Genomic DNA, 14,362 nt, shown 5'->3' on the forward strand with positions numbered 1-14,362 from the left:
GTGCTGTGATACTTTACACTGCACATAGCTTCTGGAAATGTGAGGGGGCACAGTAGCTTCTTGGGGCATATGGGATCTTAGTAAATGCAGGAAAAAACCATGAATCTATTTAAATCAGATTTTTATGAACTTAATAGTGATAAGTGGAAATGGGGAAGGGCAATATGGAGTGCAGAAAAATGTTTAGAGTGGGGAAGAAAAGTTTGAAAGAAAATAAAAGAATGAGTCTGCAATAGTAATATACTCAGTGGCTACTTGATTAGATACATCTGTACACTAGTTTGTTAATGCAAATAACATGGTATGCATTGATCAAATACACAGTCACGAGGCTCCACTACGCAGAAACACAGTTATGAGCTGTGGTTTTCAGGTGACACATGACATGGTTGAGTAATGGATGAATGGGATGTTTCTGCATCCTGATTAGATGCAACTAAAGGGAAAGTCTGAATGCTACCAAGCACTTCATAATATTTGAAAGTACAGTAACTATTTTGATCATTGGAAGCAACAGCCTGAACTATTTTTTAAGTTTGCATTAATAATTTTTGCTTACCTGCCATGCCTCGACTTTTTTTATATCCGCACATGATCCATTTGCAAAAATACCCTTCCCAGGAGTGCAGGAATAGATGTCCTGCAGAGCATGAGCAATAGAATACACTGCCACATAGACATTATATGAAATCCGGAGGTGAGTATAATCCAGGTATGGAGTCTCTACACTCGTGATATCTTCTTCTCCAGTGCATGGACGCCTTAATGTTGTCCTTCGGGAATGCCCAGTTTTAACACTGTCGTCATGCAATCCTAATCTATGGGATGGTGTTTTGGAGTTTTTCAGTTGCGTTAGAGACTCCTCGGTGAAGTAACAGTTAAATGTCTCTTCCCAGAATTCCTTGACAAATCCGTTATCAGAGGATCTGCTGGGGTGAACCTGCTTTAAAAACTCATGGAATCCAGGGATGCGTCCTGCTCTTAGTGCAAATCCGATGGTTCCACCGACAACATGGAAGTATTCTGGTTTAGCTATCAGTGAGGAGCTAGCCCATGCTTCACTTGCCAGCCATATTCTATCAGTTATATTTCGTCGAACTATCTCTTGTATGAGTGGTTCCAAGTCAGGGCCATTTGAAAAGACAACAATTACTTTGGCTGAGGAATTCTGAATAACATCTGCAATGAACTCCAGCTCTTTCTGTGTATAGTACTGAGAAATCAACTCGCTAAAGTCAATACAGATGTCTCTCTTAACAGCCTCTTCTCGAAACTTATCTATTCCTGGACGGCCATAGTCATCGTCGGCCGCAAGAGTTCCCACCCAGTTCCACTGGAAATGCTCGATAATCTCGGCCATTGCTGTGGCCTGTTGCTCATCGTTGGGGATTGTGCGAAGGAAGGCCTTGTACTCGTTCTTGTTGCTCAGGAGCCTGCTTGAAGAGGCATAACTAACCTTCAATACAAACACATTTGTCAGCAGTGTTCAATTCTGCAAAAGTTAAACAATATTAAAATCAACACTTCGATGTTAGGGTTGGGGCATTTGATTCACGTTGACCAAGAGCTTGAAAAACTGACTACTGCAGAGTTCAACCTATCTTGAATAAACAGTTATGATATTAAGGCAAAATTACAGTTTGGGTTATAGATAGTGCTGCGTTTCATTTCAATAGTTCCAATAGTTCGATAGCTCCATTTAATATCAGAGAATGTATACCATATACAACTTGAAATTCTTGTTCTTCACAAACATCCACGAAAACAGAAGAGTGCCCCAAAGAGTGAGTGACAGTAAAAATGTTAGAACCCCAAACAATAACCAATGATTTACAACCAAAGTTCCTTAACACACATCAGGGGAAATTAACTTTAAGTAAATAAAGGAATTGAGTGTTGCTTTCTAGTTGGGCTTGATTAAACTACCAAGAATATTTCTTGTACATTATTCTAAGGATTTTCTTGCATTTTGAAGTCTCCAATAAATATTTGAAGTTTTAAGGGAATTTGGCAAATGTCCACTAAGTCTTAATTAACTGAAGCTCTCATATAGTTTCAATAAAGAAAATCACCTGAGCACAGATCTTAGTACACATTTGTTCCAGCAAATTGCCTCTCTGCCAAGCTTTAGCAGTGGAAATCCAGGAACAGTTTACCCAAAATATGATCCATTTTTGTTATCTGAAGCATGGTTTGCTTCCATATGAGATGGGTTGAGTGATCACAATAAGCAATGTTAATGATCACTGGCTGGACTGCACAGAGGTGTAGTGAGTGACATGGTGTTTAGCACAATGGTTTACAGTGCCAGCTGTAAGACTGGGGTTCAATTTCCACAGCAGTCAGTAAGGAGTCTGTATGTTCTCCCCGTGGCTGTGTGTGTCTCCTCCGGGTGCACCGGTTTTCTCCCAAAGACATACAGGCTAAGGTTAGTGAGTTGTGGGTACACTATGTTGGTGCCGGCGACACCTGCGGGCTGTCAACAACAGATCACGGGCTGCTTTGGTCATTGATGCAAACGACTCATTTCAATGTATATTTTGATGTGCTTGTGACAAATCAAGCTAATCTTCATCTATAGTCATTAATAATCAGAGCAGGTTGTAAAAAGATGGTTTATAAAACATTATCTACTCATTTACATTCAGAAGCATAAAATCAGGATTCATAGTCTTGCAATAATAGCAGAAATTGATGGGGAGATGAATGAGGGAAGCAGAGAATAAAATTGGGACTGTGAGATGCAAAGTACAGTATCTGCTGATAATCAGGGAGGAATAAAATAAAAATATTCAGTAGATTAAATAATAGTTTTACCCCTCATCAAAAATCAGTTAAATTACAAATGGATTAGCTTGCACAAGAAATGGCTAGCCCTTTGAAAAGGGGAAAGGCTGGTTATCTGAGATTATTGAATGTGGTTATTGAATCCAGAGAGATACAATATGGCTAGACAAAAGATTATCGAATCCAGAGAGGTGCAACATGGCTAGACAAAAGATTATCGAATCCAAAGAGGTGCAACATGGCTAGACAAAAGATGAGGTGCTGTTCCGTGAGTTTAGATTAGCAATGTTGAAACAGAGTAGAAGGTCAAAGACAGAGATCATAGTGGGAATAGGATAAAGAAGTAAAGTCATAGGCAGATTCACTGTTTTTCCCAAGTTTTGCATTGCAACACATTCTTACAATGGGATGTTTACTGTGTTGGGCAAACCAAAAACAGACTGGATGACTAATTTGTAAAACACTGTGACCAAAGCATGAGGTGACCCAAGCTTTCAGTTAGCTTTCACTTTTAACTCTGCATCCTGCCCTCACTATGATCTGCCTTTGGTTCCTCATCCTGAACAAGTCACATTGCAGCCATAGAGAACCAAAATTGGAATTCAATGTTATTGTATAACTGGTCTTCTCACTTTGCGTACAGAACTGGCCAGTTCTCATGCCATCAACCTGTGTCTTTGCTCATAGTTTTTTGCTCCACAGATGATATCTGATCTGCTACCGTTTCAGATTTCTAGCATGTTGTCCACAGTTCTAGCACTTATTCTCTTTACTGCCCTCATCTTTTTCTATATATTTACTTCAGATAGACCAGTTGTGATTAATCACTCTCTTTCAGATGACATGAACATAGTTAATGTCACCTAAAAAATCTTGGTCTACGGTGTGTAATAGACATTTCCTTTCTTCTCAACCCCTCTCCTTTCTCTGCAACCACTTGTGTGACATTTCATGCCTAATGAAACGGCCTCATCCTAACACTTTCTTTCTCCCTACACTAGATGAGTATCTCTAGCACCTTCTGTTTTTATTTGAGAGTATTAGCATCTGCAGTTACTTGTGCTTTTTAATTACAGTGAAGGCCCTGCATTTTCTTGATCAGCCCTCCCTGTCCACTCTACGTTTCCACTTGGACCTCTTGCTGGTCTATTCCTGTCTGAGTTCTGACTAGTGAAAGGGTAATCCCCAGCTCTTAATGCTCCACACCAGTCCCTTTCTTTAATTCAGGTGCTTCTCACCTTTTAGTTGAAGTTGTCACTGGGTATTCTACATCCCTGAGAGGCATGTTTTACTTTCTCTGTATCACTTCTAGTTATTCCATTCATCTCCATTTCCTTTCTAGAGCCATAGAGTCATCGAAAAGTACAGCATAGAAACATGCCCTTCAACCAATCTAGTCCATGTCGAACCATTTAGACTGCCTACCCCATCAAACTCCATGAGGACCTTAGCGTTCCATACCCTACTATCCATGTGCTTATACGAATTTCTCTTAAACATTGAAATCGAGCTCACATGCAGCACTTGTGCTGGCAGCTCATTCCACACCCTCATGACCCTCTGAGTGAAGAAGTTTCCCCTCATACTCCCCATAAACTTTTCAGCTTTCACCCTTAACCCATGAACTCTGATTGTAGTCCTCAGTGGAAAACCCCTGCTTGCATTTACCCTTTTTATACCCCTCATAATTTTGTATACCTCTATCAAGTCTCTCAATCTTTATGCTCCAAGGAATAAAGTCCTAACCTATTCAAACTTCCTGTATAACTCAGGTCCTCCCGTCCCAGCAACATCTTTGTAAATTTTACCTATACTCTTCCAACCTATTTACATCTTTCCTGTAGGCAGGTGACCAAAACTGCACACAATACTCCAAATAAGGCCTCACCAATGTCGTAAACAACTTCAACATAACATCCCATCTCCTGTATTCGATACTTTAATTTATGCAGGCCAAGTGCCAAAAGCTCTCTTTACGACTCTATCTACCTGTGACGACACTTTCAATGAATTATGGACCTGTATTCCCAGAAGCCTTTGTTGTACCGCACTCCACAGTTGTCCTACAGTTCACTACCCTGGTTGGTCCTATCTTGTTGCTTGCACTTAGCAGCATTAAATTCCATTTACCATTTCTCAGCCATTTTTCCAGCTGGTCCAGATCCTGCTGCAAACTTTAATAGCCTTCCCCACTGTCCACTACTCTCTCAATCTTTGTGTCATCTGCAATTTTGTTGATTCAGTTAACCACATTATCATCCAGATCATTGATATAGGTGGTAAACAACAATGGACCCAGCACCAATCCCTCCAGCACTCCACCAGTCATAGGCCTCCAGGCAGAGAGGCAACCATCTACTACCACTCTCTGGTTTCTCCAACAAAGACAATGCCTAATCCAATTTACTACCTAAACTTGAATGCTGAGTGACTGAAATTTCTTGATCAGTCTCCCTTTTTGTTTGGGATCTTGTCAAATGCCTTGCTAAACTCCATGTAGGCAGCATCCACTGCCTTGCTTTCATCAGCTTTTCTTGCAACCTCCTCGACAAATTCTATAAGATTAGTTAGGCATGACCTAGCATGCACAAAGCCAAGCTGACTATCCTTAATCAGTCCATGTCTATCCAAATACTCATTTATCCGGTTGCTCAAATACCTTAGAATAATTTTCCCATCACTGATGCCAGCCTATAAATCATAGTTTATTTTTAGAGCCTTTCTTGAATTGTGTAACAAGACGCATAAGACTATATGCCCACAAGATACAAGAGCAGAATTAGGACATTTAGCCCATTGAGTCTGCACCACCATTTCATCATGGCTGATCCATTTTTCCTCTCGGCCCCAATCTCCTACCTTTCCCCGGTATTCTCTTCATGCCCTGACCAATCAAGAATCTATCCACCTCTGCCTTAAATATACAAAAAGACTTGGCCTCCACAGCTGCCTGTGGCAAAGAATCCTGCAGATTCACCACTCTCTGGCTAAAGAAATTCCTCCACATTTCCATTCCAGAAAGGACACCACTCTATTCTGAGGATGTGTCCTTTGGTCTTAGATTCTCCCATCATAAGAAGCATTCTCTACCCTTCTACTCCGTCAAGGCCTTCTGAATTCTTGCGTATACGAAACCAGAGCCATCAAATGCTCTTCATATGATAAGCATTCAATTCTGAATAATTGTCGTGAACTGCCTTTGAAACCTCTCCAGTTTCTCCACATCCTTTCTAAGATAAGGGACCACAACTGCTCACAATACACCAAGTGAGGCCTCACCAGTGCTTTATAAAGTCTCAATATTATATCCTTGCTTTTATTTTCTGGTCCTCTTGAAATGAATGTTAATATCACATTTGCCTTCCTTACCACAGACTCAACTTCAGGGAATTCTGCACAAGGGCTCCCAAGTCCCTTTATGCTTCAGATTTTTTGTATTTTCTGTCCATTTAGAAAATAGTCAACTCTTTCATTTCTTCTACCAAAGTGCATGACCGTACAATTCCTGTTACTTCCTGATTCCATCTGCCACTTCTTTGTACATTTTCCTAATCTGTATAAGTCATTCAGTAGACTCTCTACTTCATCAAAACTACCTGTCCTTCCACCTATTGTCATATCATCTGCCATCAATTCCATCATCCAAATCATTGACACAGAATGTAAAAAATAATCAATCCCAGTAAAACCTCTGGTAGAACACCACTAGTCACCGGCAGCCACCAGAAAAGGCTCCCTTTATTCCCACTCTTTGCCTTCCTGCCAGTCAGCCACTGCTTTATCTATACTAGAATATTTCCTGTAATACCATGGGATCATAGCTTGTTAAGTAGCCTCATGTGCAGCACCTTGTCAAAGGCCTTCTGAAAATCCAAGTACACAACATCAACCAATTTTCCTTTGTCTATCCTGCTTGTTACTTTTTCAAAGAATTCCATCAGATTGTCAGGCATGATTTTCCCTTGAGGAAACCGTGCTGACTACAGCCTATTTTATTATGAGATCCCATCCTTAACAATCGACTCCAACATCTTCCCAACTACTGAGGTCAGACTAGCAGGCCTATAACTTCCTTTCTTCTGCCTCTCTCCATCTTGAAGAGTGGAGTGACATTTGCATCCTCATTAGCAAGATTGGCTATCTTCCAATCCTCTAGTACCTCACCTACTTTTGGTTTCCAGTGCCTCCTTTTATGGTGTCAGTAGATTTCCCCATTGCACAGTGAGTCCTGATTTCCACCCATAACAGGTAGCACAGGTGAAAGAAAGAGTGAGGTTTTTAATTAGTGATTCATACATACAGGTGAATGTGTCATGACCCCGTGTCAAGCTTTAATTGGTTTTCTGTTTTTATGGTTGTGACAGATTAATGGGAACTTAAAAATAAGCAAACCATTTAGCAGAGCTTTTGGAGTTTTTAAAGCTTTAGTAAAATTTCTGTGGAGTTCTTGGGTGTAAACATCTCTGAACATCTATCCTTGGCCCAACACATAGAATGCACACCAGCAGCCATACTTCTTAGAAGTTTGGGTAGAATTGGTATGTCATCAAAGACTCTGCCAAATTTCTACAGATATACCCGAGAGAGCATTCTGACTAGTTGCATCACCACCTGTAATGGAGGCTCCAATGAACAAGATCAAGAAAAGCTACAGAGTGTTATAGAGTCCACCAGCTCCATCATGGACACTAACTTCCCCAACATCAAGGACATCTTCAGAAGGCGGTACCTGGAGAAGGTAGTGTCCATCATTAAGCACTCTACATCAGGGAGGAGGTAGAGAAGCCTAAAGATGCATATTCAGCATTTTAGGGACAGCTTCTTCCTCTCCATCATCAAATTTCTGAATGGTCCATGAACCCTACCTCATCATTTTGCTCTCTTTTTGCACTATTTATTTGTGTGTATGTATATAAAACTGTATCTTAGAGCAATTTCTTGTGCATTGTACTGTAGTGCAGCTGAAAAACAACAAATTTCATGGCATATGGAGTGATAATTAAAAGGAGTGCATTTTTTCTTCAGCAGTTTGATCATGGCATGACTGAGCAGGCGCGTGGACTTCAGCAAGTTAGACCAGCAGAAAGAATTTAAAAAGAAGACAGCTTTATGGAGCGGGCATCAGAGTAGAGGGACTCAGAGTAGGAGGGCTTTCGCTCAATGGGGCTTTGGCAATATCGGGTCGAGACGAGGTAAGTTACTTGTGAAGAATAAGAATAGGAAGTATGTCTGTGGTGTTCTGTACTGGGTGTCAGATATGGGATGTCCAGGAGACTCCCGGCCTCCCAGACGGCCACATCTGTGCCAGGTGCGTCAAGCTGCAGCTCCTTAGGGACCAGGTTAGGGAACTGGAGATGCAGTTCGATGACCTTTGTCTAGTCAGTGAAAGTGAGGAGGTGATAGAGAGGAGTTATAGGCAAGTAGTCTCACTGGGGCCTTGGGAGACGGATAAGTAGGTAACAGTCAGAAGAGGGAAGGGCAGGAGTCAGATACTAGAGAGTACCTCTGTGGCTGTCCTCCTTAACAATAAGTACTCCTGTTTGAGTACTGTTGTGGGGGGACCTACCTGGGGGAAGCAACAGTGACCACGCCTCTGGCACAGAGTCTGGCCCTGTGGCTCAGAAGGCTAGGGAAAAGAAGAGGATGGCAGCAGTGACAGGGGACTCTATAGTTAGGGGGTCAGACAGGCAATTCTGTGGATGCAGAAAAGAAACATGGATGGTAGTTTACTTCCCAGGTGCCAGGGTCCAGGATGTTTCTGATCACGTCCATGATATCCTGATGTGGGAATGTGAACAGCCAGAGGTCATGGTACATACTGGTACCAATGACATAGGTAGGAAAAGGGAGAAAACAGACTACAGGGTGTTAGGAAGGAAGTGCAGAAGCAGGATCTCAAAGGTAGTAATCTCAGGATTACTGACTGTGCCACACGACAGTAAGTATAGGACTAGAGTGAGGTGGAGGATAAATGCGTGGCTGAGGGATTGGAGCAGGGGGCAGGGATTCCAATTTCTGGATCATTGGGACCTCTTTTGGGGCAGGAGTGACCTGTACAAAAAGGACAGGTTGCACTTGAATCCTGGGGGGCCAATATCCTGGCAGGGAGGTTTTTCTGAGGCTGTTGGGGAAGAGTTTAAACTAGAATTGCTGGGGGGTGGAAACTGAACTGAAGAGACAGAGGAAGGGGCTGTTGGCTCACAAATAGAGAAAGCTTGGAGACAGAGCGATAGGCAGGTGATAGAGAAGAGATGCGCTCAGACTGATGGTGTGAGATGTATCTATTTTAATGCAAGGAGTAACATGAACAAAGTGGATGAGCTTAGAGCATGAATCAGTACTTGGAGCTATGATGTTGTGGCCATTACAGACTTGGATGGTTCAGGGGCAGGAAAGATTACTTAGAGTGCCAGGCTTTAGATGTTTCAGAAAGGACAGGGAGGGAGGCAAAAGAGGTGGGGGCATGGCACTGCTAATCAGAGATAATGTCACGGCTGCAGAAAAGGAGGCTATCATGGAGGGATTGTCTACTGAATCTCTGTGGGTGGAAGTTAGAAACAGGAAGGGGTCAATAACTCTACTGGGTGTTTTTTATAGACCACCCAATGGTAACAGGGACATCAAGGAGCAGATAGGGAGACAGATTCTGGAATGGTGCAATAATAACAGGGTTGTGGTGATGGGAGATTTTAATTTCCCCAATATTGTTTGGCATCTCCCTAGAGTGAGGGGTTAAAATGGGGTGGAGTTTATTAGGTGTGTTCAGGAAGGTTTCCTGATACAATATGTTGATAAGCCTACAAGAGAGGCTGTACTTGATCTGGTGTTGGGAAATGAATCTGGTCAGGTGTCAGGTCTGTCAGTGGGAGAGCATTTTGCAGATAGTGGACACAATTCTATTTCCTTTACCATAGCATTGGAGAGAGATAGGAACAGGTAAGTTAAGAAAGCATTTAATTGGAGTAAGGGGAAATATGAAGCTATCAGGCAGGAACTTGGAAACCTAAATTGGGAACAGATGTCCTCAGGGAAATGTGGCAAACGTTCAGGGAATATTTGTGTGGCGTTCTGCATAGGTACATTCCAATGAGACAGGGAAAAGATGGTAGGGTACAGGAACTATGGTGTACAAAAGCTGTTGAAAATCTAGTCAAGAAGAAGAGAAAAGCTTACGAAAGGTTCAAAAAAACTAAGTAATGATCGAGATCTAGAAAATTATAAGGCTAGCAGGAAGGAGCTTAAGAATGAAATTAGGAGAGCCAGAAGGGGCCACGAGAAGGCCTTGGCAAGCAGGATTTAGGAAAACCCCAAGGCATTCTACAAGTATGTGAAGAGCAAGAGGATAAGACATGAGAGAATAGGACCAATCAAGTGCGACAGTGGAAAAGTGTGTATGGAATCGGAGGAGATAGCAGAGGTACTTAATGAATACTTTGCTTCAGTATTCACTGCGGAAAGGGACCTTGGCAATTGTAGGGATGACTTACAGTGGACTGAAAAGCTTCAGCATATAGACATTAAGAAAGAGGATGTGCTGAAGCTTTTGGAAAGCATCGAGTTGGATAAGTCTCCGGGACCAGATGAGATGTACCCCAGACTACTGTGGGAGGTGAGGGAGGAGATTGCTGAGCCTCTGGCAATGATCTTTGCATCATCCAGGGGTGTATCTATGGAAAATAGACCCTATGGCAAGCTGAAATTGCGCCCCTGTCTAAACATCTGCCACCCATCTTTTAGGTAACTTTACCATAATATCAGCCCAAAAATACAAGTCAAGCTCATTAATCTTTTAATTAACAAATTATGGCACTACATGAAAATTATAACTGCACCTTCCTTGCTTTCACTGATGCAAATTGGTCTATGATGTGATCAAAGTCAGTTTTTTCAGTTTCTTCTCTTTCTACACTCAGCAGAGCAAGATCACAGAGTCTGCCTTGACCCATGGAGGCTCTCAAATATGAAAGTAATAGTTTTAGCTTGTTGAATGATCTCTCATAGCTAGCGATGGAAACTGCGATGGTTAGCATTATCTGAATAGCAATGCAAATTGGGGAAAACACTCTCATCTCCATACTGAACAATAAATTCAAGAAGCTCTTCAGGTCTTGATATTTTCATGTTGACCCGCCTTGATAGCAACGTTATGCAATTCACATTTTCTTCGTATATCTGCTGTCCATCAACATCAGAGCTGTACAATTCCCCCAAATTTTCGCACTTCTTCTTTAGGTCGTTACTGTTGGCGCCGTAACACAGTCCCTCGATATCGAGAAGGAACCCAAACTTGGCGTCAGTGTTGTGCAAATGAGCGAAGCATTTCTCTGTGAAGACAGTCGAGTGTTCCCTTCATGACTCTTTCCATTTCCTCCTTAGCTGTTAACCCAGCATCTCTCGAGTTCTCATCAGCCATTTGTTTCTTTCGTCTCTGATGTCTTTCAACTTCAATATTCCATTCTTGGCAGAGACCGACTCCTTCTTCGAGTGACTCACTGACCAACACTTCTCTTTCATCATAAAAATGATCTCAGAGGGCTTTCAAATCCAAGGAAGCATCGTGGAAGTTCATGCTAGGATCCTGCAGCTTCTTTTGAATACGGTCAATGCGAATGAGTACTTTATTCCAAAATCCTAGCAAAATCAGAAAATCATAACTCAACATACGGTTTTACAGCTGCCTTGCATCACTTCTTGTTTCACTGGTCTCATTTTCATTGTCTATCATGCCCTGGAGAACTTGAAGTATCTCCTCAAGGTACCTGTTGAAGGGCTTCACTGCTTCTGTCCTTGCACTCCACCTGGTTTTGGACTCTGACTTAACAACCACAGGCACAGCGTTTTTGAGTTTTTCACAGCGCTGTGCTGAACAAGAGAAAAACTTGTAGAGAGCTTCGATGGTTCCAAAAAACGTGACCATCATTGTATCCTACTTGGCTGCATGTACACCCACCAAGTTGAGTGAGTGATTGTCGCAATTCACAGACACAACCAGGTTGTTTTTCTCACTTATTCTCTGAAGAACATCACTTCTGTGTCCAGCCATCACAGTAGTGTGACCGACAATCTTGTAGCTCCATTTCGTCCTTCCGTAGCTGTTTCAATATGTCTTCAACCAAGCTCTCAGCATCCTTCTGGCTTATCTGGATAAAACCAAGGAAGGACTCTTTAACATGGACTGTTTTCCTCTCAAAATCAACTTCCACATACCTTACTACTTCTGACATCTGCTCACGGTGTGCCTGATCAGGAGTTGAGTCGAACATGAGACCATAGTACTTGGCTTTACGAATGCTTCTCAGTAAACTCTGGCGAACAGTGGATGCCATCATGTGGATGAATTCATTCTGGACACCTGGTGAAAGATAAGACATGGATCCAGGATGACCTTCCAAATGAGTGAGGTGTTCTTTTATGACAGGGTGAAAGATGGCCAGTAGTTTCAGTAAGCCAAGGAAATTTCCCACATTGGAGTCATCGTCTAGTTAAAGTGACTCCCTGTGCCCTTGAAAAGCCAGGTTCTGAGTCGCAAGGAATTTTATGCGGTGAAGGATTCTCATCAAGGTATCACGCCACTTCTGCTTTTCCTTCTCAATCTGTGACTGAAATACAGCGTCAATAACTCCTCTGTTTCCAGCTAAATTTCTTTCCATTTCTTTCCACTGTGTGAAGCATTCCTGTTGATTCTTGACATTTTCATGAACACCAATCCTTTCAGGTGCCTTCCACTGGTTGAATCCGCTTTCCTGCTCCAATGAGGATTGATGGTCTGACCGGGAATAGAGAAGACAACAGACACAAAATGCAGACTTTTTAGAAGGGGACTAGACCAGCCATGAGCGAGTCACTTCCTCACCACGACCATTTCCCAATTTCCTCTTGAACTAAGTTTTGTTCATTGAGCGGTTATTTGTTGGGAGGAAAGGCCCCTCACTGTTCTGGAAAAACTTTGAACCCAGCATTGTTATTTCTGTTCTCAACGCGTCAGGCAGAATTGCTTTTCCAGTATCCTTGTCAAATTTCAGAAGTCCAATGTCATTCTGTTCAATCACTTCTGGTATGACAGTTCGAGGCTCTTTGACACCATCCAGTTCACTAGGTTCAGTGTCGTCAGGTAAAATCTCGTCAATAAACTCAACATCACCACCACCACCACCACCATTGTCTTCCCATCCTGTCATGTCCACGTTCTCTGTGGCAGCCTCACTCTTAATCTTGTGATACTCGGATTTATCTGACTTGACTTCCTCCTCGGCTTGTGACACATTTGTACTTGATCCATCTTCAGGTTCTAACAAACTTGTAGCAGGTGCAGGCGACTCCATGGAACGTGTCAAACTACTTGTTCTGGACTTTTCAAAGAAGGGCATGAAGGACTTGCTCAACTTCTTGGCTTCCTCTGCCTCCAACTTTTGTCTCTTCTGTCCTTCAGCTCCACATTCCTTCTTCTTCGTGAAGAAACATTTCATGGTCTTCTTACACAGTGCTCTGAAATAAGACCTTCCTAGTGCTTCTCACCCATGATAATCAAAGACAGATCATACATCTGAAGAAAATTCTTTTTTCACTATCCGAGGATGGTTTGTCTTACTTTAATAGAAACTGCTCAGTGGTTCCCAGGTCACGTGCCATACCTGCTATACCTTAGATATACCACTGGCATCATCAATGGGGACGGGAGAGGTTCCGGAAGATTGAAGGGTTGCAGATTTTGTTCCCTTATTGAAGAAAGGGAGTAGAGATAGCTCAGGAAGTTATAGACCAGTGAGTCTTACTTCAGTGGTTGGTAAGTTGATGGAGAAGATCCTGAGAGGCAGGATTTATGAACATTTGGAGAGACATAATATGATTAGGAATAGTCAGCATGGCGTGCTTGACGAGCCCGACTGAATTCTTTGAGGATGTGACTAAACACACTGATGAAGGAAGAGCAGTAGATGTAGTGTATATGGATTTCAGCAAGGCATTTGATAAGGTACCCCATGCCAGGCTTATTGAGAAAGTAATGAGGCATGGGATCCAAGGGGACCTTGCTTTGTGGATCCAGAACTGGCTTGCCCACAGAAGGCAAAGAGTGGTTGTAGACAGGTCTTATTCTACATGGAAGTCGGTGACCAGTGGTGTGCCTCAAGGATCTGTTCTGGGACCCCTCCTCTTCGTAATTTTTTGTAAATGACCTGGATGAGAAAGTGGAGGGATGGGTTAGTAAATTTGCTGATGACACAAAGGCTGGGGAGATTGGGGGTGTCGTGGATAGTGTTGAGGGCTGTCAGAGGTTACAGTGGGACATTGATAGGATGCAAAACTGAGCTAAGAAGTGGCAGATGGAGTTCAACCCAGATAAGTGTGAGGTGGTTCATTTTGGTAGGTCAAATATGATAGCAGAATATAGTATTAACGCTAAGACTCTTAGCAGTGTAGAGGATCAGAGGGATCTTGGGGTCTGAGTCCATAGGACACTCAAAGCTGCTACGCTGGTTGACTGGTTAAGAAGGCATACGGTGGATTGGCCTTCATCAACCGTGGGATTGAGTTCAAGAGCCAAGAAGTAATATTATAGCTATATAGCACCCTGGTC

The 14,362-nt window shown here is 42.5% G+C and overlaps 1 protein-coding gene across 2 annotated transcripts in view; it reads right to left on the reverse strand.

Moving 5' to 3' along the window:
• Positions 1-14,362, reverse strand: part of casr (calcium-sensing receptor) — a 94,113-nt gene that overhangs the window by 29,904 nt on the left and 49,847 nt on the right. For both annotated transcript variants that reach the window (XM_072260309.1, XM_072260310.1), the window contains exon 4: positions 560-1,456. In XM_072260309.1, the coding sequence (XP_072116410.1) occupies positions 560-1,456 (897 nt within the window). The remainder of the gene's footprint in view (positions 1-559; positions 1,457-14,362) is intronic.

The sequence above is a fragment of the Mobula birostris genome, chromosome 6 (assembly GCF_030028105.1).
Source record: "Mobula birostris isolate sMobBir1 chromosome 6, sMobBir1.hap1, whole genome shotgun sequence".
NCBI classification, from domain to species: Eukaryota; Metazoa; Chordata; class Chondrichthyes; order Myliobatiformes; family Myliobatidae; genus Mobula; species Mobula birostris.